Below are 25,301 nucleotides of genomic sequence, written 5' to 3' on the forward strand. Positions count from 1 at the left end.
AGGAGGGTCAGCGCGCTGCGACCAATTACTTTTACCTTGCTATGGATAATCTCAGCTCTGCATTGGCCTGGAAAGATGCAACAAAATGCCTGCACTTACGCCCAAACTACGCTCTAGAAAGCTGTCCGTACAACGTTCTGGTCCGCGCCCTCGAACGCCGGCGATGTGTCAACTTGGCGTCGACTTGAAGGCGGCCTTGTTCTACGAGCGCTCCCACGCGAAGGGGAAATACGACAGAGAATAGGCGCACTGCCTCGGGAGACAGACGTGACAAGTGGGTCGCGGTCGGAGGCACACACTCCATTTTTTCTGCATGTCATTTCCCTCGTTTTCCGTCCTGAAGTCCTCTCTGCAGGTCGTCTGCTAGCCCATGACGAGAAGCGGTACAGGGTCTGTGGGGCGAATCGTGGGACGCCGAGTCCGCGTCCCCGACCAAACACGAGCATTCGTGAACATCTGAACAGTCCACTCGCTTAGCCGAATCTGTGTAGTTCCCCCATCGGGACGCCTTCTCTTGCGTTTGAATTGAGGTGAAATGGTAATGATTGATCGCGGTAGGCTCGTTGACTTCAGGGCATCCCTTCATCATGTATAAAACGCGACCATCGCCTGCTGGTCGGGCCCTCCGTCGCTTCACACCCCGCTATACTTTCGGCATGGCAGGCGCACCCGCACTCACAATCGACATCGATGTCAATGGGCCCGCCGCATCCTACTTTGTGAGTGGTGTCTCGCGCGCGTCGGTGCTTGCACTGACGTTCGAACAGCACAGAGCGCGGCCCTCCATCTCATCGACGGCCAGCTCCCGGCCTGGTTCATCTAGCAGCGTGGCCACTATCTCATCACTGGCCTCCCAAGCGTCTGACGGCTCCGGACCGTCTCGCCCCCGTCGCTTGCCGCCGTCCCCGGCGGACAGTGCACGCCGCGTGCGCCCCCTTCCTTCTCTCCCAGCGACGTCACCAACTTGCCCGTGCTCTTCCCCCTCATACCTCGACGTCACACCTCAGCCGGCGCCGCCTAGGCCGCGCTCCCTTCGCCCGCTACCATCGCTCCCGGAGTTATCTGTGACTCGGCCTCCAACGCCCGCACCGACACGCTCCGCGTCCGACGATGGCTACGGAGTGCAGGTGTCCAGCGGGGAGATGACCATGCTCAGCGTGGACACAAGCTCATTACGTCTCGCGCCTCTGTCTCCAGAGTCCGACGAGACCAGCCCCATCTCGCCATACATCCCCGAGCCGCCAACACCAGCCACCGCACACAGGCGGCGCATGTCAAAACTACGTCGCCATCTCGGTGAACGCCCGCCATCGATACTGGTTCCCGCCGTCCCTCCTCTCCCACCTCTTCCCGAGAAGGCACACATCCTCGGGGCGCTCTCTAACGTGCGCGATCCCGTGTCGCTCGCGGACGCCATCGACACCGCGCACCGTGTACTGGAGATCGAGTTCGACAGTACGAGCGATGACGAGTACACTGAGTCCGACGCCGAAGACGACACTCTCAAGCCCATCGCTTGTGCAGAGGAGCCTGCCGACGCTGTGACCCAGCGATTCGGTACCCCTCCCCGCCCGCCCCACAAGTACAGCAAGAAGTGGTTGCGGGAGAGACGCGGTCGCCAGCGGGAGACATTGCCGTACCAGGAGGTCCTCAACGCACTGCGCGTGCTATAATCGCTGCATGCTCGACGCTAGTGATGGACTGGTATTTCACTGACGTGGCCATTTCCCTGTCGCGGGCTTTCCCTGTTGCTGGCTTTTTCCCTTTCGCAGGCCTTTTACTCACACGATACTTACTCGTCTGCCATCGCCATTGTTCTCGACCTGCTTGTTCTCTACAGCACACCGGAATAATTCCAGACACCCATCCGCCTAATACGCAACGATCACTTATCTATTCACTCCTTCTACCCTTTCTTCATACTCTCGACTCTCTTTCCCCTAATTATGTCGAGGACTAAGCTAAGTTCACAACTGTACCATATGTGCCACTTGTAGCTAGAGGTTTACTAGAATGCATGTCGAGGGGAAGCGAATGAAGTTGTCTTGGAAGCAGACTAAGTCGTCTTGCACGCAAGAGCAGGCGCACTGCAAGCGAACGAAGTCGTGTTGACCACCTCTGACTGTGTGGCACCCGAGCGACTGGAAGAGGACACTGCTCCCATGTCTTTTGTGATTGTCGCTTCCATTTGGTGATGCTCTGGCGATGCGCTGATCTTCCCTGATCTGCCCTCCTGGTCTCTACGTACTCAAACCTCGAAGGTGGATGGAGCCTTGGATATCCTGTGATGCTGGTCGTCTGTCGAAGGCCGCAATCGACTTTCGAATGCTACAGTCGGCTTTCAGGTGCTACAGTCGGCTTTCGAATACTGGAATCGGCTTTCGGACTTTCCTGGTATAGTTTTGTCGGAAACGCCCTCGGCTCTCTAGCTCTGACATCGGCAGCTGTTGTGACGCACTTTCTGCCTTTTGTCCGTGGAGAGCTGCGACGGAATGGTACAAGGCGGCTGACAAAAATAAGGATCAGATTGTGGGTCTAGCGACAAGAATTGGAGGAGGAAGACTGCAAGAGTACACCCAGTGGGTTAGCGAAAGGGGTCAATGTGCATGTACTGCGGAGCGTTTCACCCTCGAGATCTCCCTCAATCGACGCTTTCGAGGAAGTCAAGATGCCGAGTTCCGAGCGTGTTCGGAACTAACGGAGATGTTGTTGGCACCGGCGGTAAACCTACCATATTGGGCAATTATGGGAAGCGTGGGAACTGTAGCCGCGGGACCCACAAGTGATCTTCCGGAGGTCACGTCCGTACACCCATTGCGCGCACAGAGCTTTCCAACATATACATTGTCCCATCGCAGCACGGTAGCCAACCAGGTACATACAGCGATCAGTAAACGAAAGCACCGGACAACCAGAAAGCAGTGAAGAAAACCCAAGTCCGTATGTGCACGAAGTCCATAGGGATACAAGTCCATGAACAAGAAGATTGAACGAAGCACTCTCCTTACAGACCACAGATGCCAGAGCCGCCGAGGGAGGACTTGGGCAGGACCGCCGCCGGCAGGGACAACTTCATTGAAATCGTCGCCTTGCCCTGCGAGTCCGCAGTGTAGGTGTTGCAGCTCAGCGCATCGACGACGTCCTCGCCCGCCGACCAGCCCGACGTCGCGACGCTGCCGTCGACGCTGGCGCCCATGTTGCTCACGAGCACCTTCGTGACGCCCTTGGACGCGACGAGCGTGTGCGTGTCGTACACGGAGTAGGACGGCTTCGCGGTGAGGTAGTCGCCCTCGGGGATGTTCCACACGAGCCAGTTGCGGAGGCCGTTGAGCTGCGCGAAGTAGTCGTAGAGCTTGTCGCCGCCGGTCGCGTAGCCGGAGAGCCAGAGCGCCTCGCGGTTGTCCGGGTCTTTCTTTGCGTCGAAGATCTGCTCCTGGCCGTAGTAGACTGGATACGGAGTGAGCTTGGAGGAATAGATGATGATGAACGAGCGCACCGATGGGGATACCGTTGCCGGAAAGGATGGTCATAGCGGCGAGCGACTTCCGCTGAGACAGGTCGTTGGTCACGCTGCCCATGCGAGGGTTGTCGTGGTTCTCGGTGAAGGACCCGAGGAGACCGACATCCTGTATCCTTCCGTAAGAACATTATAGCCCCTGAAGATGCTAGTACTCACAGCGCACTGGTTGGTAAGCGCGTTCAGCGTGTTGGCTAGTGCGTTCACGTCACCCTTGTGCCAACTGAAGGCGCTGACAGTGTAGTCATGCATCGGGTAGTTGTGAAGACCGGCCATGTAATCTTGCCATGGGCAGAATTGACTAGCAAAGGGTCAGCCACTTGCTCTCGGGTGTCAGGATTGCTACGTACTTGACGTCGGCCGTCCAGACCTCTCCCTGGCAGTACACGCCTGCAGCGCTACAGAAGCCGGGCCAGAAGTCCTTGCGGATGTTCTTCGTCGCGTCGAGGCGGAGGCCGTCGATTGAGTAGTTCGAGACGAGCTCGCCGACGTATTTCTCGAGGGTCGAGACGACGTAGTCATTCTCCGTGTCCAAGTCCGGAAGGGGCACGTAGCCGTCACCCATCCAGCACTATGTAGTCGTCAGCATACGAAGCTCCGTGCGAAGAAGGAACGAGCAGACGTACATCCTCAATAGACTGCTGGTTGTTCCAGTTGATCCAGCACTTGTCGTGGAAGTACTTTTGGTCGTTGAAGGGGACGTATTGCGACCATTGGATGTCCTCGTCGCCCCAGCTGGCGTAGTGGTTTACGACGAGGTCGACCATGAGGTACATGCCGCGGTCGTGCAGGGCCTTCGCAAGGTTCCTCAGGTCGTCCGCCGTACCGAAGTTCGGGTTCAGCTGATAGTAGTCCTTCGGCCAGTAACCTGAACGCCAGTTAGTTACTCAGAACGAGTAGTACATAAAGCGTTGAGCGCACCATGGTAAGCCTCGCCCGAGTGCGTGTTCCCGTAAATCTGCATCGTAATAGGGCTGATCCATACGGCCGTGAATCCCATATTCTTGATGTAGTCAAGGTGGTTGGTCAGCCCCTGCCACGTCCCGCCGCAGAAAACACGGTCGCCCGTGTTGCACGGCGCGGTAGTGCTGCCATCCGTGCGCGCGAAGCGGTCGGTCACGAGCTCGTAAATCGAGCGCTTACGCCAGTCCTCGGCAGTCGCGGCAAACGCGCCAGAAATGAGTGGGAGGGAAAGAAGGAGTGACTTGGAGAACATGGTAACAACGCGAGACGCCTAAAGAGCAAACCAAGGGACCGCGCGCAACCAAGGGAGAAGGAGAACGGAGAGGAAGGTAAGGCCGCGCTGGAGGCCGGCCTCCTTTATAAAGCCTGGGTGATTGGAAGAACCCGCGGCGTTCGATTCGAAGACGGAGCGGACTGTCGAGGCACTGCCATCAGCGTGGTGCGCTGGCAACCCGAGTGTTGGTGCGGGGAAAATGGCCGGACCGAGGAGGTCATTGACCTCGATGGGAGGACGAAACGATGCATTCACTTTTGAAGCAGTATATCGTATGGTCGCCGTCGACGAGGAAGATGCGACCGTCAGTGCTTGACGCGACTGAATGCTCGGAGAGTGCAGTTGAGACAGCTCGATGTCGAGGGCGATAGCTCCGAACAGGCACAAACGCCATGCGCTCTTGATCTAGGAGCCAAGCCGGGTTGTTGGGGCGGCCGGAGATGGCAACGCCAACATTCGAGGCCTGTTCGCGCTTTACCGAGGCCGACGCCGTTCTCACCTTTACACGAGGTGCTGAGCTGAGGACGAGTATAATCCTGCAACAAAGATGGTCAGCAGTGCCTAAAACTTGGTACTCGGCACCAGCTGTAACCACTTGATAGAGGACCAGTCTTGCGTACACCAAACCTCATTCAAATATGCCCCGTGCACGGCATATATCCACGTAGCTTCATACTTACAGGACCGACGTTGTAGCGATACAGACAGCTTCAGAGAACAACAGGAACAGCAAGCATATAAGTACTGAAAAGAAACATACGAAAAAACGAAGTAAAGTTGAATAGTCTGTCACGTCGCATCCCTCGTCGTCCGCCGGGTGGCTCATGACTCGCTTTCCAGCCGGTCGTTGACGCGCTGCCTATGGTGCCGATTCTTCAGATGCACTTCATAATTCTGAAGGGTCTCCCCGCCACCAGGCGTATATAGCTGCGGGGTGGCCTCAGCAATGTTTGCGTGGTGTAATCTCTTGGACAACTCACCTTCCCAGGGCAGTCCAAACACTTGATTCGCCACTCGGGCGAGTTCACTGTCGATACCTTGCGAAGTACTGCCTCGAACTTGTCCGTCGGGTATTTCTCCTGCAAGCCCTTCATGGCCGCCAGCAACCATTCGGGAGGCTGCGCCCCTGGCGGGTAGGATTGGTGCGATTGTGCCGAGGGAGACGACGGTGCGTTGCGGTGAGATTGAAGCGGCGTAGACGTTGACCGGGACGTTCCATTTGTTTTCTCCCCGAGCGGCGGCGGCGTGCCAGCGCGGGTCTCCGTAGGCGAGTCATCGTCCCCGTTGCCGTTGGCAGAGCCGTTCACCTTCATCGTCTGCGCCAATGGTGCATCGGAGACATCAGAAGCAGAGGAGAGGGACGTGGCTCTTTGACGAGAGTTCGTCTTCTGCACGACAGGCGAGCTTGATTCGGCCCTTGGCGGAGGGGCTGCGCGCGTCTTTTTCCGCTTGTTTGTCGGCGGCGGACTACGGTCGTCGTTGGCCTCCTTCAACGCCGCCTCCTGCGCCTTCTCCGAGGCCACAGCGCGTGTGTGGAAGGCAACATCCGTGGTCCATGTGACTGGCCTTGGGCGACGGAAGCGGTGCCAAAACTTGCCTGCGGAAACAAATCAGGACGCCGTCGCGGACCTCAAGGCCGTGGACTTACCGCAAACTGCGCATTGTGACTTCTCTCCCATCGGACCCTTGCGCTTCCCCCCAGCGAGATCTTCTGGCCGGCCACAGTTCGAGCAATGCCATTTGCCGTCAACGTCGGTAGGGTGTTGTCTCGACATGTACTCTTTCTCTCTGGCGTCCTTTTCCCTCTCCCTCTCTCGTTGGACCTGCTTCTCTTTCGAGAACCTGATCTTGCCCGTGCCGTCATCGTCAGCCGCTGTAGATCTTGTCGGTGCCGAAACTTGGGCTCTCGGTCGCAGAACCGACGGGTCGAAAGGTGGAGCAGTGAAAAGCCCGGGGCCCTTGACCTTCTTCTCCTTCACCGGCGCACTCGCTGCTTGCTGCTGCTGGCCTCCGCTCGTGCCAGGTAGCTGCGCGGGTGTGAAAGGCGGCGACCCGTTCTCGTTGGCGACCATGTTTGCGATGGTGAGCGATGCAGCAGCCGCAGCCGCGCGACGCGATGTCGGCGCAGAGGCAGCCGCGGCAGCAGCAAGTGCAGCGGGGTCGAGTTCGGGGAAGCCGATAGCTGGCGTTCGGTAGGTCCGGATGGGGTCGCGGTCTGGAAGAGCGACGCCGCGACGACCACGAGTGTTGCGCTTGCGCCGCTTGTTCATCTCGCGCTCCCGCTCCTTCTCGCTGCGCTCGATCTCGCCATCGCTGGCGTAGTACAACGATGGTGTAAACGCCGCCACCTGATCCGAAGGCCGAGCACCAGAGGTGAGACTGGGAAGGAAGGCCTGTCGCAGTTCCTCGTCTTGGACGTTCGAAGCATCGGAGGTATGTCCCACAAGATAGAGCGACTTCTTGTACGCGAAGACCTGCTCGCGTATACTGTGCGCTATGGCAGTCCTACAAGCACTGCGTTTAGACATAGGAAGCCAAGGATTTACGAGATCACTCACTTAAACTCGCCTGCCAGACCCAGGTCCTGCGCGTAGACCTCTGCGAAGTCTTCTGGAGTTATGGAAGAACCCTCCACATCCCATTCGAACTGGTCCTCGAGCTTCATGGATCCGACGATGATGTCAACCTAATACGATACAAAGTCAGCATAGACATCTTGAGGTTGCAAACAACCACTGACCTTGACCGTGATTCGCATATCGTCCCGCAACCTGCTCTCGTCGACCTTGAACTCCTCGAGAGCCTTCGGGCGCTCCGCCGGAGTATCCATCTCCGTGTCGCTGTCGACCTCATCCGGTCGTGCGCGCCGCGTCAGCCTTCTTCTCTTCCGGCCCTTGAGGCCGCCCGCCTCCGACCGCAAGCGCTTGCGCCAGCTCTCCCACCACTTCGCATCCTCGTCACCCTGCTTGCCAGTGATAGGTGGCGCCTCATCGTCAGCCTCCGCGCCCTCGTCCAAGCCCGTATGTGTCTGGTAGTCGCTGAGCTGCTCTTGTATTTGTTTTGCAATGGTCGAGACATAGGAAGTAGGGAGGCTGTAATCCTCGGCAACGGACTGGGCGAAACGCTCGGGTGTGATGATGGGGTCTACAAGAGTCAGCGGAACGTCCTCAATTCAATCAGTATACTATACGCACCATTGAGATTCCATACAAAGGTATCGCGCAGCTTGTGATGCTCGACGTCGACCTCCAGACGCACGGGAACGAGCCGCTCTGGCCGATTGGCGTCCTTCGGGTCGATCCGCCGTGGCCTAAGTGCCCAAGGATCAGTATATCGCTCATCTACGAATCACTAAACACTCACAGCCTGAACCCTTCGCGCTTCGGCTTCTTCTTGCCCTTCTTCAGCTCAGGGTGGGTATATGTAATTCCAAACTCCTCTCGTCTTCTTTGGCGCCGGTGTGCGTTAACGTCGATATCCCGCGAACCGCGCTCCCACCAGTTCGGCTGCCCAAAAGCGTCCTTTGCTTCCTCGGCCATCCTTTGCTTCATCTTTCGCAGGAGCCCCTCGTACTCCTTGTCCTGCGCCTGCCATGCCTTGATCTCCTCGATCTCGCGAGGCTCCAGCGGGGGGATGCGTGCCGCTGACTCCTCCAGAGGCACGACCTCGACGCGGCTGACGTTCGGGTTCAGGTTCACGTTGGCAGGTAAGGACGGTAAGTGGTAAGGAGGAGCGGGTCGGACGGGCTTCTGTGCAGCGGATATAGATGCAGTCGCGTCGACAGTCGGGGCAGTGAACGCGTCCAGCTTGAGATCAGGCTTGTCCATGGATGGCTGCCTGCTCATCGAGCGCGGAACCTGCCCCGCCATCGGCTCGATCTTGGGCTCCATCCCACCAGCCGTGGTCGGACGCGGCGATTGCGTCTGCCGGCCATTCATGAAAGGCGGCGGACCCATTCCGAGACGCGGGCTGTTCGTCGGTTCGGACGTCAGTTTTCGCTTAAGTTGAGGTGATAGCTGCGAGGGGTGGCCCATTGGCGGAGGGGAGTTCTGCGTGGCGAAAGGCATGGACTGCTGTTGAGAGGGCGTGGGTGGGGGCTTCGCAAAGCCGTTCATCGAGAGGTCGCCGGACGTACTACCCACACTCATGGTGCGGCTGGCAGGACGCATGGCAGCAGGGGACATCATGCCGCCGCCGATGGAGGGAGAGTGCATTGCGACGGGCGAATGCTGCGACATAGATGTGCCCGGACGCACGGTGGGCGGCCGAGGGGTCGATTGAGGAGGCGGCATCATTGAGTTATTCATGAGACCGTCGCCCAAGCCCAAGTCTCCAGCGCCCCAGTTGTCTTTGCTGCGTTGTTGCTGCATTTGTTGAGCGCGCTGCATCTGCATCTGGCGCACCATCATCGCGCGCTGGGCCATTTCCTGCGGGGACATCCCTCCGCCACCACCCATGTTGCCCATGCCGCCAGGAAGCATGCTCGGGTCCATGCCATTGGCGGGGGAGCTGGCGCCGCCCATACCCATCCCGGCACCCATTCCACCCATGCCCATTCCCATGCCACCGGCCCCCCCTCCTCCTGCGCCCATGCCCATGCCAGACATGTCGCCCATGCCTCCCAAGTTCATGTTGTTCATCATGTTCCCGCGGCCGTTCATCATGGCCTGCTGCTGTATCATGCCGGGAGACATGCCACCCATCCCACCAGCCATGTCGAGGCCACCGCCTCCGCCGTTGGCCATCATCGCGCGCATGCGTTGGATCTGGGCGGGATGCATGGAGTCAAAGTTGGGGGGCATGGAGGAATTGTTCATGTTGTTAAACCCCGGCGCTTGTCCGCCGGGGAACTGCTGTGAAGAAAAGGAGTTCATGACTGGGGGGATCGTGAGCGAATATATATGGCAGTACGAGCGCGCACGCACCTCAGGCCACGTCCCCCTCGAACACGCTTGACGTGTTGTCGCTGCGCGATGCGTGTTATCCCGACCGCGGTGCTTCCGCCGGTATACAACTTCGAAGTCGCGCCGGAGACGGTGTACGATCACGAATGAGACGCGAAGATGTCGACAGAGAAGTCCTCTGCTGGAAATGCGGCAACCTGTCAATGAGGGTCAGGCCGGTTCCGGGCGCAGGCGTGATTGTGAGGGGGCGAACTAAAGGTCCGCGGGGGAAATGAAATACGCTGATTCTGAGCCGGAAAGGCATATTCACGCAGAAACTGTGCGTATTTGCGAAGAATCCGCGCGAACCCGTAAACTCGTGTATGGTTCGTCAACGTACCGCCGTTATCGCCTGACGGGATCCGGTGCGGTGACGCCTTGTACTGTGGCGCTCCGCTTGAGCAGCCTGTCTTTCCCTTGATGATATTCGAGTTTGCAGGTCCTGGCCGCCGTCCTTTGAGCTCGTCGCGCGCGCCGTCGTCGGCGTCGATGACAAGGTCAACGAAAGGCAAGGTCACACATTGTGATGGACTGTCACGCGTCACGCCTGGTCTCCTCGTCCGCCTTGACGCATCTTCAGAAGGCGCTGGCGAGCAGTTTGACGGCGCCGGTAGCGGGCATCGCACACGAGAACAAGGCAAACCATACCGGGCGTAATCGGTGTCCCGAAGTGGGCTCATGTCGCCTGAGTCTCATCAGCCAGATCTCCGATCTCACATGCCCAGATTCTCTGCCGCCATTGCCAGTCTCTCCATCCTTGGCCCGCCCGGTATGCTTTTTCTTCCTTCCCATTTCCTCTAGGCCCATTTCTCGAGCGGTGAGCACCTTCGGGCGCCGCCTGTCAATGACCTCGCCTCCTATAAAAGGCGCTTACCTGTGGCGCGCAGTCCGTTTTCGAGACGACGAGCGCGCCCCTGATGGTTGCTCTAAACAATCATCCGCACCGCTGCCCCGCCCCCGCGGCTCGTCGAGGATTACGCGAGCCGACTCCGAATCCGACGCGCGTGCTCGACGTACCTACCACGGCCACAGATGACGTGCGTCCCGAACGCAGTTATCGCTGCCCTCGGGACGGACTTATCATTGACAGTCTTTCATCCTCCGTCCGCTGCGTGGGGAAGCGCTTCCCCCGACAAGGCACGTAAACAGCGCTACTTTGCATTGCGTGGGTGGACATGCTGCAGGTGCATTCTTTGGCGGGCTGCCACCCCGACGCTTCGCAGCTAGTCCGCGCTCCCACGCGTGCGTGCCGTTGCAGACTGCGGCGGGCTTGCCGGCTGTACTGCTGGCGGTATTCCAGGAGGAAGAAAGCCAAGGCAAATTACTTCTTTGGATGGAAGTGAGTTCCTCGTTGGGTCGTCGTGAAGTTGACTTCTTGATGGTTTCTTTCAAGCCTGTTGCGCTGCGCTCTTCGCGTAGCATGTTGCGCTGCCGACATGTTACCAGCCGAGCCCCATCTTGCGCGCCTGGGCTGACCCTCGCCACCCCGCACCGCACATATGACGCATGCTTGCCAACGCGACAAGTGCCTCACGGAATGCATCGTCTTCCGTCCAAATCGCTTAAGCACGGCAGCTCGTAAGTCATCTTCAGGCTATGAACCGTCGTTCCTGCGCTTACCGTTCTTCCAGGCGTTGGTCAAAGGGCATGATATTCTCTATGCCCCATATAAGGCAGCGGTAAGTCAGTTTAGACGACGTCCAGATCAGGGATGGAGGTTTCTCTGTAAGAGATGGCGTGCTCTCCAATTTTGTTGCCTCGCCAGCGCGTTGACCAAACACTTCTTAGGCTCATGTTACCCTTCGACTTCGCAACCTGCCGTCATTTCCTCGTCCAAAACATGCCCGGGCAACACGCTGCCGGTGCGCTACTCATCGTTCACGCCGCGGCGTGCTGTTCAACAGACAGTCTAGCATGCCGATGCAAAGAACCTCGCTAGCTCTCAGGGTATATCCGCATCTAACCCGCACTGGCGACCCAACGGGCGCCTATCCAAGCCTTTCCTATCGAACCCCTCTACCTGAACCATGCATGTGATCTTGCCTTCGATTCGCGAGGGTCACATAGCTTGCATATCTCCCATTCAATCCTCTTGCTTCGTCTTCCACGCGTTATAGGATATGCTCGCCTCATCTTATAGCTTTCCAAGTTTCTTCGCCAGAACTCGCCCCCGCGGGAACAAAAAAAAGAACAATAGCATCTCAGCGTCTCCAAGTGGTAATTCTATTACCGTATGGGGCTTTATTACGACACTGTCTCACACCTCCATTGTCTTATTGTTCTCTGTATAGAACGTATCCCACCAATATCCCACTGATGCTGTTGCCACAAATGCACTTCCATCTCTTGCCTCCTACATTTGTTACTCCATAGACTACACTCGATGCTCGCTAACTAGCCTTGCCCATGTCTATGGTGCAAAGCCCTTGACACGTCACATCTCTCACGGCACGAGGCAAGCAAGAAGGGGTCCAAGATTGTTTAACGCGGGAAGAGGACCCCTCTAATTTTCGTATGTCATTTAGTCGAGACGGAAGATGGCTTTGTACAAAGATTAGATTGTGATCGACTTGCGGGGTCTCCGCTGCATACTTCCCGCCTCCAGGGTCTCTTCGTCGCCTGCCTGTCACTTGCTAGAAATGCGCGGTCAGCTTGCAACCCTTGATGACGCCCCAATCGGTTCAAAAAGCTACGATAACTCTGGCTGACTCCTCACTCGCGTCCTCGAGGCAACACCGAAGGGGTCCGACCCTACTGATCACCGTACTCGTGGTGCGCAATTTGCGGTCCCTCGCTTTCCATCTCTTCCCGAAAATGCCCTTGTCGACGAAAGCTACCGACAACGTGCTTGTCTGACTGGCGACTTGATCAGTGCATACTTCTCCAGCCTATCGTACTTCCTCCTCTTGCTGGACCTCTCGATCTCCCGGTCTGCACGCAAACCCCCATCCTGATCGCTGAAGGTCTGCCGTCCATGCAGCCTTATCATCATCATCCCTCTGCTGCGCAATCGAAAACAAGATTCCATGGGGACGACCATTGGCCTACGTCCCCTCCGCGTCCACCTCGAGAGGTCAGCCTCCGCGTATTTACTCGTTGACACACGAAGCTGACGTTCTACTCCGCAAATCATTCCCATCCAACCCATCCCTACCTATCCAACACTTCCGTACCAAACGATGCTGAGATCGTAGTTCTTATCATCGGCCCCTCAACAAACTCCCTACGTTGACTACCACCAGACCTTCTATGCCGTGGAAAGTGGTCGATCCGTCGAGCCCCACGCGCAGCACGTATGGGCAGCATTGAGCGCTCAAGAAAGGGAGTTCTTCGCGCAGAGAGCAGAAGGCGCCACCATAGGAGGCGATCGGGCCCCGCGGAATGTTAAACAGCGGGAGCATGTTACCATGCGGGAGCTGTACCGGCAACCAACCGACGCAGGAGCCTATTACTCCTACCAACCCTCACCCTCGCCCCCACCACCAACAAGGCGGGATCACATAGAGACGGATCTGTTGCACGTACCCTATCGAGGAGACGAAATGCGCCGCAGCCCATCGCCACGCTCGATGATGGCCGGCGCGGGGCTTCCTTCAGATCATGGGCTGGTCCAGAGTCTGAACGTGGAGAGAGCGAAGGTGCGTCCCGTCGTTGTTGGCGCCTGTGATGGCGTCCTCCATCATTGAACGTTCTCGCTCATCTCTATTTTTCTACAGTTAACATGGCCCGCTGAATTGGAGAGCGCTGCTGGACCGAGGCCGTTCTATGCGTCGGCCCCAGTGCGTGGCAGGAGGCGCGGCTCAAGCTCTGCGACGGCGGTGTCGGACTACTCGTCGACGTCCTCGGCGCCTACGCTCTGTGACGATGAAGCCGAGGGAGAGGATTTGGACAAGGCGGGCGTGCCGTACGTCGACCTCGAGGCGACGGAGGCGTGGTACCAGGACTTTATGGGGGAGCTGGGCTCGAGGTACTCATGAACACGATGCCTTCTTTATTCGCCGTGCCGTAAACTTTCTGCATAGTGATACCTTCCCTCCACCTTGAACATCATGCGCCACCATTCCGTATATGCACCTTCTGATCTCATATGAGCTTTCTTCCTTTTCGCGCGTATGTCCATGCATGCAATGGATTCTTACACATGTTGCAGTGTCGAAAAAATATATTCTAGTAGACAACAGAAACAAGCAGGAAAATCGAGAAGTGAGTATTGTGAACATCCGACGACAACAAGTCCATCCGCTATTGTACATAGGATAATTTAGGAGAAAGGACAGTGGATGGCTGAGGTATACTCGCCTATGCTAGTGGTAGTAGTGTTACAACGAAGTCCGTCACAGAAAGTGCACTGTCTTGAACCGTCTATGCCCTGCATCCTTGTGTACACCCATCGCCGAGCCGACAAGCTGGACCGGCGGGAACACGTACTCACCGCGGAGGTGCTTCGTCGCGCGAGCCTTCTCGTATTCCGCAACCTCGCCAGGGGTCGTTGGGGATGGCGTCGGCGGATAAATGCGCGAAGGCGGGCGCCGTGCAGGGCCGTGACTCGAGGCAGTGGATGGACGGCCCAGCACGCGCATGGGAGGCGAACGCATCAGGGGAGGCGAAGGTGGGTCGTTGATATATAGAACTTGACCTTCGTCAGTGGGCTCTGCCGACTCGTCCTGGGCGCAAGACTGTCGCACGATGAGGATGAGGAGCAGGACGGCCACGCCCAAGCCGCTAAGGAACACCTGAGGGAAGTACCCTATCGCATCTGTGAGGCCAGTCAGTTGGACTTTTTGCGTCAAGGATAACATACACACCAATAAGAACGCCTTAAAATCCGGGTCAGCACCAAATGTTTCTACGCAAAAACAGTTCTAACTCACCATCCAAGTCTGGCCCATCCGGCATCGCATTTCGCAGCTGGGGCAACGCAATGGTGATCCCGACCCCAGCGGCTAGATACACTCGGATGACCGTCAAGTCCATCGTCTTCCTCGCAAAGTAGACCATTAGCCCCTGCACATGTACCGCAAACCACCCCAAGCCAAACAACGCGAGCGCATAGAAGCGAGCATCGCCCTGCCGCGACACGCGCATCTCGAAGTCGCGACTTGGCACGTCGAGTTCGCTCTGGTCCTCGGTCAACTCCTCTTCCGGCGTCGTCCCCGCAGGCTCTCGCAAGCTCGCGACGTCGGTGGTATCGACAAAGAAGCCTAACATATTTTGGACGGTAGCGAGGCGGCGGATGGGGATGGACTCGTTTGTCAGAGGCGACATGGCGCGGAGAGTGCCAGAGAGGTAGTAGGTATCAAACGGGTACAGACGCGCATCGTGGACGTCGAGGACATGATCGCTGTCGAACTGGAAGAGGTTTTGTGCGCTGGGTAAAGAGCAATTAGCAGGCGCGCTTGAAGAAGGACAGCAAATATACCTTAAGGGATGCCCGTCGTCAGAGCTTGTAGGCATCTGCTTCGGGTCATAGCTGCCCGTGGGTTCGACGTCGCTGCAAGTAAAGTTGTCAACAAGTGAGGCTCATATCGTCGGTGAACTGACATGCCTGTCCACGAATATCTGCACCGCTTCTTTCGGCAGTCCGCAAACCCTGCTGCCGTGCAAGCCACCCGAGCCGGGCTGCATGTGTGCTGCGCCGCAGGCGAGGATAGACCAGCGGATACCGATGGATGGTTCGTCCACGTCAATGTCGACGTTCTCGCCGATCAGCACTAGCTAATGCAAAGAGCATCAGCTTTATGAATCGTCCCAAGGGAGGTCCAAAACGCACCCCTGGACTATGCTTCGCAGCATTGTCGAGCACTCCCTTGAGATACGGCTGCTCGATGTCCCCTCCGACGAAGGCAACGCATATCACCAGGATGAAGGTGATTGATGCAGCGACCATGAACCAAACCAGGCGAGCGCCTGGACGTTGGGGAAGGGAAATGGATGGGAGAGGAAGTGGCTTCGCGAGTTTAGGGAGCGCGGCAGCAAAGTTGGGGAGTGAGGGAGCCCTCCGCGTACGTGGCGGGGTCGATGGAGGAGTGGAAGGGGTCTCGGCCTTCTCAACGTCTTCGTCGACTGGGTGGAGGTGAAATGAACGTAGGCGGGCAAAGGGCCGCGACGGGGAGAAGGGATTTACAGGGGCGCGCATGATGCGATACCACCGAAGGCACAAGGAAGGGGAGGGACGAAGGGAAAGGGGAAGGAGGGACGAGAAGGGAGGGAGGAGGGAGTCAGAAAACCTCTCACTGAAGAGGGCGCTCGACACGGGCCCGCACTACGCTCCTTCCTGGTATAAATCGCCTTCGGGCGACGGTCGGATAGGGTCATTCTGCCCTTCGACCCCGCGTCGCATGCGCTGCGAGCTGGTATGGCACTGAGGAAGCGTAGCATGACACTGGTCAAGCGCAGCGTCGATGCGGACATAGATCGGCTGCAGGCGCAGGCTACGAGCTTAAGCGCGCATAACTCGGGTACACACCGTAATGAGAAGCAGTGTACTTGATCGAGTTTGAAGAAGCGAACGTATGTTGAATAGAGAGGAAAAGACCGGATGAATGGGGGTGTGTGGGAGGGATGTCGGGCGGTTTGGGATAGGTGTCGAGGCGGACGGGCATGAATGTCGAGCAAGCGTAAGTAACTCATCGATGCGGCGACAGCGTGATACAAAGGATCACGAGTTCCAGAGCAGGTTCTCAAGCAGCGCCAGCTCGCTGAGAGGCCCTCCTTCGTCACCCTCTTCCCCGAAGACGGAGAGGACTCCGCGCGCAGCGGTCGCGTAGTTTCTCGCGGTGCGGCGCTTGACGCGATCCTCCCCATTCTTAACGATGTCGTTCCACACGACCTTCGCTAGCTCGAGCAGGTGCATGCCTGGGAATTGTACGTTAGCACACTTTCTATGTCAGGCGTGCAATAATATTCGTAGAGGATGGACTAGCTTCGGTTTGACCGAGGCGCAAAAGTCCATTAACGCCGATCACAGAAGCCAATGCTCACCAACTTGTGGGTAGTTGTCCGGGTAGATCATGAGGTAGAGTGCCAGTAGCGCAGCACCGGCCTTCTGAGCCACATCATACGGCCCGTCGTGGGCGGCATCCGTGAACTTCTTCGACAGCGAGGATATAAATGCCTCCTTGAATGCCGGGTGGAGGTGCGAAGGTATAGTATCCTGCAGAATCGATGTTCGCAAACGGGTGATGCTCCCTTCGTCAACGCCAGAAGATTCTCGGAGACCGGCCTCCAGTTCCGACGAGTCAGGACTCGCTTCGCTTGGGAGCTGGTTTTTCGATATCCGACTGAGGAATTGGCAGGAGGTGCATCGACATTCAAACCCGTACGACAGCTTGAAGATCTGCTGGCGCGTCTCCAGAAGCGCCGGATCGACATATGGAATGCAGATCTGCAGACCAACATGCATTAGTACTGTACATTATACAAATTGAAGAAGAGACTTCGCCTACTTCTTCGCCAGCTGTAATGGGACGCAATGCCACGACCTCCATCTTGACAGGCTCCCTGGGGCGCAATATATAGCGAGCGGCGGCGTTCGGCACGCAGGAGTGGTTAAAAAGGCGACTGGCGAGAGGGAAAATGCCGTGCCCAAACGTCGACAGGTGCGAGTGCATGGCGAAGTTGTTGTTTTGGAAGCGGTCGAAGAGCGTTTGCACCAGAATGGACGGCACGAATCGCGGGACGTAGCAAACCGGGGGCGCGGGATTCTCCTCCTGCGAACTTGGCAGCAGAGATAAAAGTGTTTGCACAGGAGATGATTCCGTTGCCAGATCGTCAGGTGTCATCTGAGCGAGCAGGTGCGACAAGAGGACCGCGTCCATCCTGCCATGCTCAGGAAGGCTGCCAAGGGAAGCCGAAAAGGACGAATAGAGCTTGCAAATGCGCTTGTGATTTCTCTGCCAGTGATATCTCTGGCCTGAACTGGTGTTAGCATACGGGTGACGGGTTCAAATGACTTGCCTTACAATGCTCGTCGCAGTAGTAGTATTCCGCGCAGCCTGAGCATCGACGCAGAGGCTTATCAGAGGCGAGTCGAGTACAGGCGTCGCATCTTCGACCTTTTTCAGTCGAGAGTAAGGCTGTAGCGAGTGCGTACTGCCCGAAAATGACGGATCCCTCGATGAAATCTGTGATGGCCACAACCCGGTCGCGGGCTCGCGGATGTGGCTGTAGCTGGATATGGAGCTGCTGCAAGTTCTCCTTCGAGTATTCCGACATGGTAGGCAACTCTTCCGTGTTACGCCGGCGCTTTTTCGGCCTTTCAGTCGGAGTCCTTCAAGTTGAAGGTGAACATTCGACTTCCACAGTTTGTTGCTGCGTCAGCGCGGCATTTGCCGAACCATCCAGTTGATTAAACAAAGTCAAACATTGGAATGCACTCTGATTTAGCAACATACTTGTTTGTAGTAACAGTGTCAAGCTGTAGGATACTGTATGATAAACCTGACCATCGTTGGAGGGGCAGCGCGTAATCGGCGTTGCAAAGTCTAGCAACCGCTTGAATCGGTGAAAGTGATCGGACGTTCGAATTCCCAGGATTACCACGGAACTGCAGCGATTTGGACCTAGCAGAGTTCCGTGGCAATCCTAGGTACTCCCAGTGCACTGTACTAAAAATCGGGGTAGTCCTTGAGGTAGAACTTCGTGCAGGGATGAGATCTAGAGTTGCTTATCACTATTTCATCACACACCGCCGCGCTCAGTCTAAGCAGTATGTAACGAAGGAGTTTCCTAGCTCCTCATCTCTCGTCGTCCGTTCCAACGAGTTCATATCCTCGTCTCTGCTTTCCAATGTCCAAAGCTACCTTAAGGAGACTTCTGGCGCTGCCAGCCAACGCTCTTGGCGCTTCTCCGGACGGCGGAGTTTGAAGCGGGAAAACAACCATCAAACCGTCAGCGCGACCTTGTTCCCGCCCGCCATTCTCCTGTTCCGTCGTCGAGTCTTCCTTTCCTCTCCTTCAGTCATTCCTTTCCGCCATGGGGGCCACCCATATAACTAAACACAGGAAGACTCAGCATAAGCATGTTGAGAAGAGGGCCGACTCTGGTGCGTGTTAGTTACTTACCGCCCAAATACCATCTCAACCGGACGGGACGTACAGATTGCAGCAAGGGCGGGTTCTACAAGGAGCCCACAAGCAATGCAGAGATCAACGCCCTCGAGACTCTGAGCATCTCCTGGGACACAAGCTGCCTAACCAGCCAGCAGGCGGACATCTATCTATACGCCCCCGGCACCCAGTCCTCCCGCATCCACATCTGGGAGGGTGTAACATTCAGCGACGGCCACTACGACGCCGAGCTCAAGCCCCGCTGGTGGAACTCGACCGCGTCCCAGAAACTCCAGCTGTCCATAGTCGAAGCGGGCACCGCGCCCTTCCTCAGCCCCTACCCCGCGGGGCCCGTCTTCACCGCGAAGTACGAAGCGCCCGAGGGCGACACCCCCGAGGCCGCGGACACGTCCAAGAACTCGGACGACGTCGGCATCACCCAGGTGCAGAGCGCGACGGCTGAGGAGTCGAACAAGGGCCTGTCGAAGGGCGCGGTTGCCGCCGCGGTCATTGTCCCCATTTTGTTCGTTGCCATGCTCGTTGCGGTCTATATCCGCATGAGCCGCAAGCGGGGTCAGGAGAAACGCCAACGCTTCAGCCAGGCTATCGACAAGCGCATGTCGACCATCTCCGCCGACTGGCGGAGTATGTCTGCAGCCGGCGCGTCTGCGGCAATTCGTAACTCGATTGCACCGTCTGCAGACTCCAACTCGAACAACCGTCTTTCCAGCTTCTCGTTTGGCAATATTAGGCCCGTCAGCACTGTGGACAACGACGGCGAGAGCGGTCAAGCGGGTATCGGTGCGCCACGCGAGATGTACCAGCATGACAACGCCCCGATCTCGCATCTTCGTCATACTATTGTGTCGGACGGCGAGCGCGTCTCCCGCATCTCGTACGCCGAGGGACAGGCTCCACGTATCTCGCGGGTGTCCTTCGCGGATTCCCCGCGCCCTCGTCCTTCCGTCGACACTAGGAGGTCTGCGTACTCTGTCAACGGTGCTAGCCGCTCCTTTCATACCGCCGTCAATGCTCCTCCAATTCCGACACGTCAGGACTCTGATTCGTCGACGTACTCGTCACCTGCTATTGGTGTCATGAGTCCGACGCAGACTGCCGGCGCATTCTCGTTGACTCCGGAAGATATCCAGTCGCGTCTGCGTAACAGCAACGAGGGTGACATGGACAATATCTATCCGGCGTTGAGCAGTAAGTGTATTGCCCTTATCGTCCTAAGCCTTGCTGACGAACGTTGTAGTGATGCACACTGGACGCGACTCGCAGGCCCCTGTTGGTTCGCCCGAGGAAGAACATGGTCACCCGCTGTTCCCGCCCCCTCCGCCTGCGTCGTCGCCGCCCCCGCCGCAGAGCCCTCTTGGTATGATGCCTATGCAGGCCCTTCCGGATAACGTGATGAGTCCCGACGACATGATGAAGGCGTACGCGGCAGCGCGCCAGGTGGATCCCACGACGGCCTCGTCCTTCCGTCCCGACGGCTTCGACCCCATCGCCTACCCGAATTCGTCTGCCTTGTCGGCGTACTCGTCCTCTTCGGCGTCCACCGCCGCACAGCCCGCGCGCTACAACGCCGTCGGTATGCGCGTGCTCTACTCCGAGGATGAGGGCCATGGCGCGGCGCCTATGCCGGGCGCCCCGCGCGCGGAATAGACGCGCTGCCCATCTTGACGTACCCGCTCGTTCTGAGATGCGCACATCCGCTCACTTCAGGCGCGTGTACATTGCCCTCCCTCTTGGGCGCTGGTGTATTTCTTAGTGTTGGCTCGCGCGTCGCGGGTCCCTGGAAGGCCTCCCGTGGCGCGTGTCTCCCGATCGTCACGGTCGCTCGTTTATCTGTGGCTTCTTGGTAACTGGTTTGGTCTTGCCTCGGTCTTGTTCCTGTATTGTACATCCTGCCCATTTACATTCCTACCCCATGCACTGGTGCTGCCCTCCCTTTCCCCCGCCGTCGACCGCTCAGCCCTTCACGTCGACCGCGGCTAGTTGTCTTCGCCATGGCTAGCCGCGACGCGCTTTCGCTGTCTTTATGACGGCGGGCGCTCATGCTACAGATTAACTCACTGTCTCTTCTACCTTACATTCTATCCTTGTTGATGTAGTTTGGCTACGCCTGAGTTTATACCTTCTATCACAGGTCGGGGTGGTGCTGGGGTGCGGCAGAATCGCGCATCCTTCGCCACTCCGACCTATGTACATACCCTTGTTCTTCGAGTGTTGGGTACCTCATGTATGTCTTCGCGTATATGATGAGCGGATTGGTACACAAAGCTTGGAAGGACACCAAATTAAGACGAACTTGGGGAATCGTGAATTGCATGTGCGTGGTTGAAGTCGCTTGATTATGTGGCGTCGCGTCGCGCCTCGATCGTCGGGGAGCGCGATATTGTTCCCCGCTCCTTCCCCACACCCGCCATCATGGCGGCCGACACGGCCATAAAGGCTATCGACAAGGCCTCTATCCACCGCATCACCTCTGGACAGGTGGTCATAGACCTGCAGACCGCGGTCAAGGAGCTTCTAGAGAATAGTCTTGACGCGGGCGCGACGAACATTGGTCAGCTCTTTCGGTAGGATGCTTGAGGCGCGTTGCTGAGCGTCACCACAGAGGTCAGGTTTAAGAATCATGGACTCAAGTCGATAGAAGTCGTAGACAATGGCTCAGGCATTGCGGAGAAGGACTTTGAGGGAATTGGTGCGTCTTTGGGCGCGGTGGCGCGGGGACAGGTGCTAATGCGCATGCGCAGCTTTGAAGCATCATACGTCCAAACTTGCGGCCTTCGAAGACTTGACGACTGTGCGCACCTTTGGCTTCCGAGGGGAAGCGCTGTCATCCCTCTGCGCGCTATGTGACGGCTTCACGATCACGACTGCAACCCAAGGTCCGCTCGGTGAAATGATCGAGATGGACAGGAATGGGAAAATAAAGAAGAGGAGCAAGGTAGCGAGGCAGGTGTGTGGTAGTCACCGAACAAGGCGTACACTTGACTTACGTCTCTTGTAGCGCGGCACCACCGTCCAACTCTCCAACATCTTCACCCCATTACCCGTCCGACGCAAGGAGTTCGAGCGCAATGCGAAGCGTGAATTCGGGAAGGCCTTGCACCTCCTGAACGCTTATGCCCTTGGTCCGTGTGCTTCCAACGATGGGAAGCCTGTCAAGCTGACCGTGAGCAACCAGATGGATAAGGGGTGCGTATCGGCGGCTCCTGCACGGAGTAGCTCTGACCTCCTCGTCCTCAGAGCCAAGTCAGTGCAAATACGAACACCCGGCCAATTGTCTTGTCGCGCTTCTGTCACAGCGCTCTGGGGTCCCCGCGCCCTTGACAATGTCGTGGACCTCGACCTATCCTTTGACGTTGAACGGGATAGGATGTCTATGCGCAGGTTGAATCCGTGAGTGATGACCTACCTCCCGCTCTGAATAGGGTTCTCACTATCATGCGCAGCAATGGCATCTTGACGGACTTGCCGCCTATTCACGTCACAGTGAAAGGCTTGGTGTCAAAGTTCACCGTAGGTGCAGGACGCACCGGCACCGATCGACAATTCTTCTTCGTCAACGGTCGACCCTGCGACCTCAGCAAGGTATGTCAAAGTAGGCCGGTATGCCACGTATGCCGCTGACAACCGGCATAGGTCCAGAAAGCGTTTAACGAGGTATACAAGTCTTTCAATGCTACACAGTCGGCGTTCCTGGTGGCAGACTTCCAGATACCTACTGGTAGGCTACGCTGTCCTGCTATTCATTGCCACCCGCTGATTCGATCTCCCAGAATCCTGCGACATCAACGTCAGCCCAGACAAGCGGACGATCTTTCTGCACAATGAGGCTAACCTCATCGCTGCATTCAAGGTGAGCATCCCATTTCTCAGTTGGTACCTTCGTTTCCTAATTCGCATTGCGTAGGCGGCCCTCGAGACGGCTTTCGCGCCCTCGCGCTCGATGTACGATGTTTCTGCGAGCCAGATGACGCAGACGAATTTGCCTGTAGCGTTTACGCAGGCGAAGAGGACGGATAGTGCTTCGTCGGGCGCGCAAGCTGCGACTCCGGCGGTGCGGACAAGGGACCCCTCTCCTGAATCTGAGCCATCGTCCAGTCGGCAGTCTTCGCCCAGTCGGCAACCCTCACCTAGTCGAGCGCCGTCTCCGATGCCCGATGATGACCATGTCATACGTCCTGAGCTCGATGATACGGAGGACGGCGCAGGGGCACGGTGGGGCGAGAACGACGAGCCTCTCCCGGCAGCCGCACCCCCTGCGAGGCCCAAGTCGCCTCCGCCATCAAGCCCGCCTCGCGCTAGTGTCAACTGGACATACGGTAACGAGGAAGTGCCGCCCACGCAAGACGCGACACAACCACCGGCTGACGATACGTCGGAGGCTGATGAAGAGCCTACACCATATACTCGTCCACCTGCCGCCATTGAGTCCTCCCAGCGACCTTCGTCACCGGTCGATGATATGGACGTCGAGGTCAGCGTCGTTGGCGCATCTTGGAGTCAGACCTCTGTCACCGCGGTCAGGGGCTCTTCCCCTCTACAATCTACATCGCAGCCAGCGCACACAGTTGAGATGGACGACGATGCCGATGAGCCGCCGCGCAAGAGGTTGCGCACTGATCCTGAGGAGGATGATCCTCGCCCTGCGGACGATGATGACGAAGCGATGGACTCCGACAACCTAGACGACTTCAAGAAAGCGAAGGACATCCGCTCGGTCGAAGGTCTCTGGTTCTCGTCGCAGAGTCGTACTCGCGCGTCTGCAGCGGAGGTTTCCTCTCAGCCGGGCTCGCCTTCAAAGTCCACCAACTCCCCGGTAAAATCTACGAAGGCGTCGCAGAAGATTATGCGGACGCAGCTGGCGGGCTTCGCAATGGCAGGCAGTCAGAAGCCTGTGGCTGCGGTGGACGAGGGGATGGACGAGGTGGATGAGGAAGAAGACCGGCAGGATGAGGATGAAGAGGACAGGATGAACGTGGATGGCGAGGATGACGAGGATGGCGACGAAGCTATGGACAACGCGGATTACCAGCCTGACGAGGGTGGCGCAGATGTCGCAGATGGAAACGGCGGGGAAGAGCTGCCTGCTGCCGAGGCGCCCAAGAAACGAGTTCGACGTCGCCGTAGCCCAAGCAGCGGCGCCGGTGAGGACGATATTGCGCAAACTACACCGGCATCTGTCGACGCGCCCGTGAAGCTGGAAGAGGGTGAGGGCTCGCTGCTTGTCGCAGACGGAGTCATTGACCTCACGTCGGACGACGAATCGGGGCCAGCGCTTTCCAAAGTCACCCAGCGATCATCATCTACGAATAAGTCTACCAGAATCTCGTCGAAAGACGACCCCAAGGACGACGGTGTCGTGCTAGATGGTCCTGAAGTATTGCGACAAGATAGCAACACGCTGGGCGATGTCACGATCGAGCTAGCCATGGACAGAATTGAGGCTGCATGGGAGCGGTTGAGACAAGTGCTATCCGCGCCACAACCGACCGCAGAGAGCTTCCACTCAGCTGACGATGGGTTCTCTGCGGACGCTGGCCTCGCCAACACCGACGATGCGGAAAGCGCAGCAAATGCTTTGGCGAGGGTGATTGACAAGGCTGACTTCGCCAAGATGGATGTTGTTGGCCAATTCAACCGCGGTTTCATCATCGCGCGCCGACGCAAGCAACCGGAAAGCGGCGGCTCTTCGATGGACGACCTGTTCATCGTGGATCAGCATGCGTCGGATGAGAAATACAATTTCGAGACGCTGCAGCAGACGACGAAGATCGAGTCTCAGCGACTGCTCAGGTGCGTCCCGCTCTGCTGGTACTGGTATCTCACGGCTAACGCGTGCATAGGCCACGCCCACTCGAGCTGACAGCAGCGGACGAGATGATTGCGCGCGACCATCTTGACGTATTACGCCAGAACGGGTTCGAGGTCGAGGATAGTGGTGCAGGGAATGATAGTGATGGTGCACGCCTGCGTTTGGTGGCGCAACCGGTTAGCAAGTCGACCACCTTTGACATGCGGGGTGGGTGCAGTCCCTGTCGTCGCATACAAAAGTCGCACGTATTGACACAGCTCTGCAGATCTCGAGGAGCTCATCCACCTGCTGCAAGACGCGCCCGGTGGGGCGGCGGTGCGCTGCTCGAAGGCGCGCGCCATGTTCGCATCGCGGGCGTGCAGGAAGAGCGTGATGATTGGCATGCCGTTGACCAAAGGCCAGATGACTGCGGTAAGAGATTCGGGTTTCGCGCGCGGTCGAGTCCTTACTCGGTCCTTTCTGCAGGTCGTTCAGCATATGGGGACCATGGACCAGCCTTGGAACTGTCCCCACGGTCGTCCAACCATGCGCCACCTCATCGACTTAGCCGACTTGAACGGCAGGACGAAAGGTCCTCGACCCATTGACTGGGCTTCTTTATCTCTATCTTGCTGAGTATTTGCTCCGGTGCTCTTGCATAATCCAACCTACTTATACCTACAGGCTATCACATACTATTCAATCTGATGATAAACGTCAATTTCGACAAGGTGCACGAACCAACAGA

At 57.5% G+C, this 25,301-nt stretch overlaps 9 protein-coding genes across 9 annotated transcripts; 5 read left to right on the plus strand and 4 right to left on the minus strand.

Moving 5' to 3' along the window:
- The first annotated feature begins 386 nt into the window (after positions 1-386).
- SCHCODRAFT_02629029 (uncharacterized protein) lies at positions 387-2,056 on the plus strand. Its single transcript, XM_050345507.1, has 2 exons — positions 387-719; positions 768-2,056. Exons 1-2 carry the CDS (start codon positions 588-590, stop codon positions 1,671-1,673), a joined length of 1,038 nt encoding a protein of 345 aa, XP_050199639.1. The 5' UTR covers positions 387-587; the 3' UTR covers positions 1,674-2,056.
- Positions 2,057-2,770: 714 nt separating this feature from the next.
- Positions 2,771-5,006, minus strand: SCHCODRAFT_02749442 (glycoside hydrolase family 13 protein). The gene is made up of 6 exons (XM_003030907.2): positions 4,439-5,006; positions 4,144-4,385; positions 3,868-4,088; positions 3,677-3,818; positions 3,497-3,626; positions 2,771-3,447 (listed from the first exon to the last, which is right to left on the minus strand). The coding sequence occupies exons 1-6, from the start codon at positions 4,731-4,733 to the stop codon at positions 3,005-3,007; spliced, it is 1,473 nt and encodes a 490-aa protein (XP_003030953.1). The 5' UTR covers positions 4,734-5,006; the 3' UTR covers positions 2,771-3,004.
- A 375-nt stretch (positions 5,007-5,381) lies between these two features.
- SCHCODRAFT_02629037 (SNF5-domain-containing protein) lies at positions 5,382-9,362 on the minus strand (the record flags this gene model as incomplete). Its single annotated transcript, XM_003030906.2, has 7 exons — positions 5,382-5,681; positions 5,735-6,351; positions 6,403-7,259; positions 7,313-7,440; positions 7,495-7,898; positions 7,949-8,064; positions 8,118-9,362. Coding segments are annotated over 7 exons (3,472 nt in total), but the record flags the coding sequence as incomplete, so codon positions are not given.
- A 1,822-nt stretch (positions 9,363-11,184) lies between these two features.
- SCHCODRAFT_01310088 (uncharacterized protein) lies at positions 11,185-11,727 on the plus strand. Its single transcript, XM_050341422.1, has 3 exons — positions 11,185-11,275; positions 11,329-11,376; positions 11,486-11,727. Exons 1-3 carry the CDS (start codon positions 11,235-11,237, stop codon positions 11,634-11,636), a joined length of 240 nt encoding a protein of 79 aa, XP_050199640.1. The 5' UTR covers positions 11,185-11,234; the 3' UTR covers positions 11,637-11,727.
- A 784-nt stretch (positions 11,728-12,511) lies between these two features.
- SCHCODRAFT_01190373 (uncharacterized protein) lies at positions 12,512-13,674 on the plus strand (the record flags this gene model as incomplete). Its single annotated transcript, XM_003031309.2, has 4 exons — positions 12,512-12,541; positions 12,585-12,770; positions 12,892-13,335; positions 13,414-13,674. The coding sequence occupies 4 exons, from the start codon at positions 12,512-12,514 to the stop codon at positions 13,672-13,674; spliced, it is 921 nt and encodes a 306-aa protein (XP_003031355.1).
- A 167-nt stretch (positions 13,675-13,841) lies between these two features.
- Positions 13,842-16,013, minus strand: SCHCODRAFT_02629048 (uncharacterized protein). Its single transcript, XM_003030905.2, has 6 exons — positions 15,468-16,013; positions 15,243-15,412; positions 15,117-15,188; positions 14,569-15,065; positions 14,503-14,514; positions 13,842-14,453 (listed from the first exon to the last, which is right to left on the minus strand). The coding sequence occupies exons 1-6, from the start codon at positions 15,831-15,833 to the stop codon at positions 14,032-14,034; spliced, it is 1,539 nt and encodes a 512-aa protein (XP_003030951.1). The 5' UTR covers positions 15,834-16,013; the 3' UTR covers positions 13,842-14,031.
- SCHCODRAFT_02689617 (SET domain-containing protein) lies at positions 15,932-17,940 on the minus strand. Its single transcript, XM_003030904.2, has 4 exons — positions 17,659-17,940; positions 17,143-17,609; positions 16,679-17,081; positions 15,932-16,552 (listed from the first exon to the last, which is right to left on the minus strand). Exons 1-4 carry the CDS (start codon positions 17,909-17,911, stop codon positions 16,356-16,358), a joined length of 1,320 nt encoding a protein of 439 aa, XP_003030950.2. The 5' UTR covers positions 17,912-17,940; the 3' UTR covers positions 15,932-16,355.
- Positions 17,941-18,716: 776 nt separating this feature from the next.
- On the plus strand, positions 18,717-20,412 carry SCHCODRAFT_02668774 (uncharacterized protein; the record flags this gene model as incomplete). The annotated part of the gene is made up of 2 exons (XM_050346596.1): positions 18,717-19,953; positions 20,003-20,412. The coding sequence occupies 2 exons, from the start codon at positions 18,717-18,719 to the stop codon at positions 20,410-20,412; spliced, it is 1,647 nt and encodes a 548-aa protein (XP_050199641.1).
- A 765-nt stretch (positions 20,413-21,177) lies between these two features.
- Positions 21,178-25,189, plus strand: SCHCODRAFT_02668777 (uncharacterized protein; the record flags this gene model as incomplete). The annotated part of the gene is made up of 12 exons (XM_050346597.1): positions 21,178-21,316; positions 21,368-21,454; positions 21,507-21,712; positions 21,764-21,951; positions 22,003-22,155; positions 22,209-22,347; positions 22,399-22,483; positions 22,536-22,615; positions 22,670-24,555; positions 24,606-24,781; positions 24,840-25,015; positions 25,040-25,189. 12 exons carry the CDS (start codon positions 21,178-21,180, stop codon positions 25,187-25,189), a joined length of 3,465 nt encoding a protein of 1,154 aa, XP_050199642.1.
- Between the last annotated feature and the right edge of the window lie 112 nt (positions 25,190-25,301).

The sequence above is a fragment of the Schizophyllum commune genome, assembly GCF_000143185.2.
Source record: "Schizophyllum commune H4-8 unplaced genomic scaffold SCHCOscaffold_7, whole genome shotgun sequence".
Classification (NCBI taxonomy): Eukaryota; Fungi; Basidiomycota; class Agaricomycetes; order Agaricales; family Schizophyllaceae; genus Schizophyllum; species Schizophyllum commune.

What these genes read in the sequence shown, in the direction of transcription:
- SCHCODRAFT_02629029 (XM_050345507.1), top strand. Translation starts at nt 588, where the DNA reads ATGTATAAAACGCGACCATCGCCTGCTGGTCGGGCCCTCCGTCGCTTC. An exon ending in GGCCCGCCGCATCCTACTTT is followed by an intron (nt 720 to 767) that starts GTGAGTGGTGTC and finishes ACGTTCGAACAG; the next exon opens with CACAGAGCGCGGCCCTCCAT.
- SCHCODRAFT_02749442 (XM_003030907.2), bottom strand. Translation starts at nt 4,733, where the DNA reads ATGTTCTCCAAGTCACTCCTTCTTTCCCTCCCACTCATTTCTGGCGCG. An exon ending in GTCTGGACGGCCGACGTCAA is followed by an intron (nt 3,819 to 3,867) that starts GTACGTAGCAAT and finishes ACCCTTTGCTAG; the next exon opens with TCAATTCTGCCCATGGCAAG. An exon ending in CGGCAACGGTATCCCCATCG is followed by an intron (nt 3,448 to 3,496) that starts GTGCGCTCGTTC and finishes CTCCGTATCCAG; the next exon opens with TCTACTACGGCCAGGAGCAG.
- SCHCODRAFT_01310088 (XM_050341422.1), top strand. Translation starts at nt 11,235, where the DNA reads ATGCATCGTCTTCCGTCCAAATCGCTTAAGCACGGCAGCTC. An exon ending in TCGCTTAAGCACGGCAGCTC is followed by an intron (nt 11,276 to 11,328) that starts GTAAGTCATCTT and finishes CCGTTCTTCCAG; the next exon opens with GCGTTGGTCAAAGGGCATGA. An exon ending in ATGCCCCATATAAGGCAGCG is followed by an intron (nt 11,377 to 11,485) that starts GTAAGTCAGTTT and finishes AACACTTCTTAG; the next exon opens with GCTCATGTTACCCTTCGACT.
- SCHCODRAFT_02629048 (XM_003030905.2), bottom strand. Translation starts at nt 15,833, where the DNA reads ATGCGCGCCCCTGTAAATCCCTTCTCCCCGTCGCGGCCCTTTGCCCGC. An exon ending in GTGCAGATATTCGTGGACAG is followed by an intron (nt 15,189 to 15,242) that starts GCATGTCAGTTC and finishes CTTTACTTGCAG; the next exon opens with CGACGTCGAACCCACGGGCA. An exon ending in GACGACGGGCATCCCTTAAG is followed by an intron (nt 15,066 to 15,116) that starts GTATATTTGCTG and finishes CTCTTTACCCAG; the next exon opens with CGCACAAAACCTCTTCCAGT.
- SCHCODRAFT_02689617 (XM_003030904.2), bottom strand. Translation starts at nt 17,911, where the DNA reads ATGTCGGAATACTCGAAGGAGAACTTGCAGCAGCTCCATATCCAGCTA. An exon ending in CCATTACAGCTGGCGAAGAA is followed by an intron (nt 17,082 to 17,142) that starts GTAGGCGAAGTC and finishes GTTGGTCTGCAG; the next exon opens with ATCTGCATTCCATATGTCGA. An exon ending in GGACAACTACCCACAAGTTG is followed by an intron (nt 16,553 to 16,678) that starts GTGAGCATTGGC and finishes TACAATTCCCAG; the next exon opens with GCATGCACCTGCTCGAGCTA.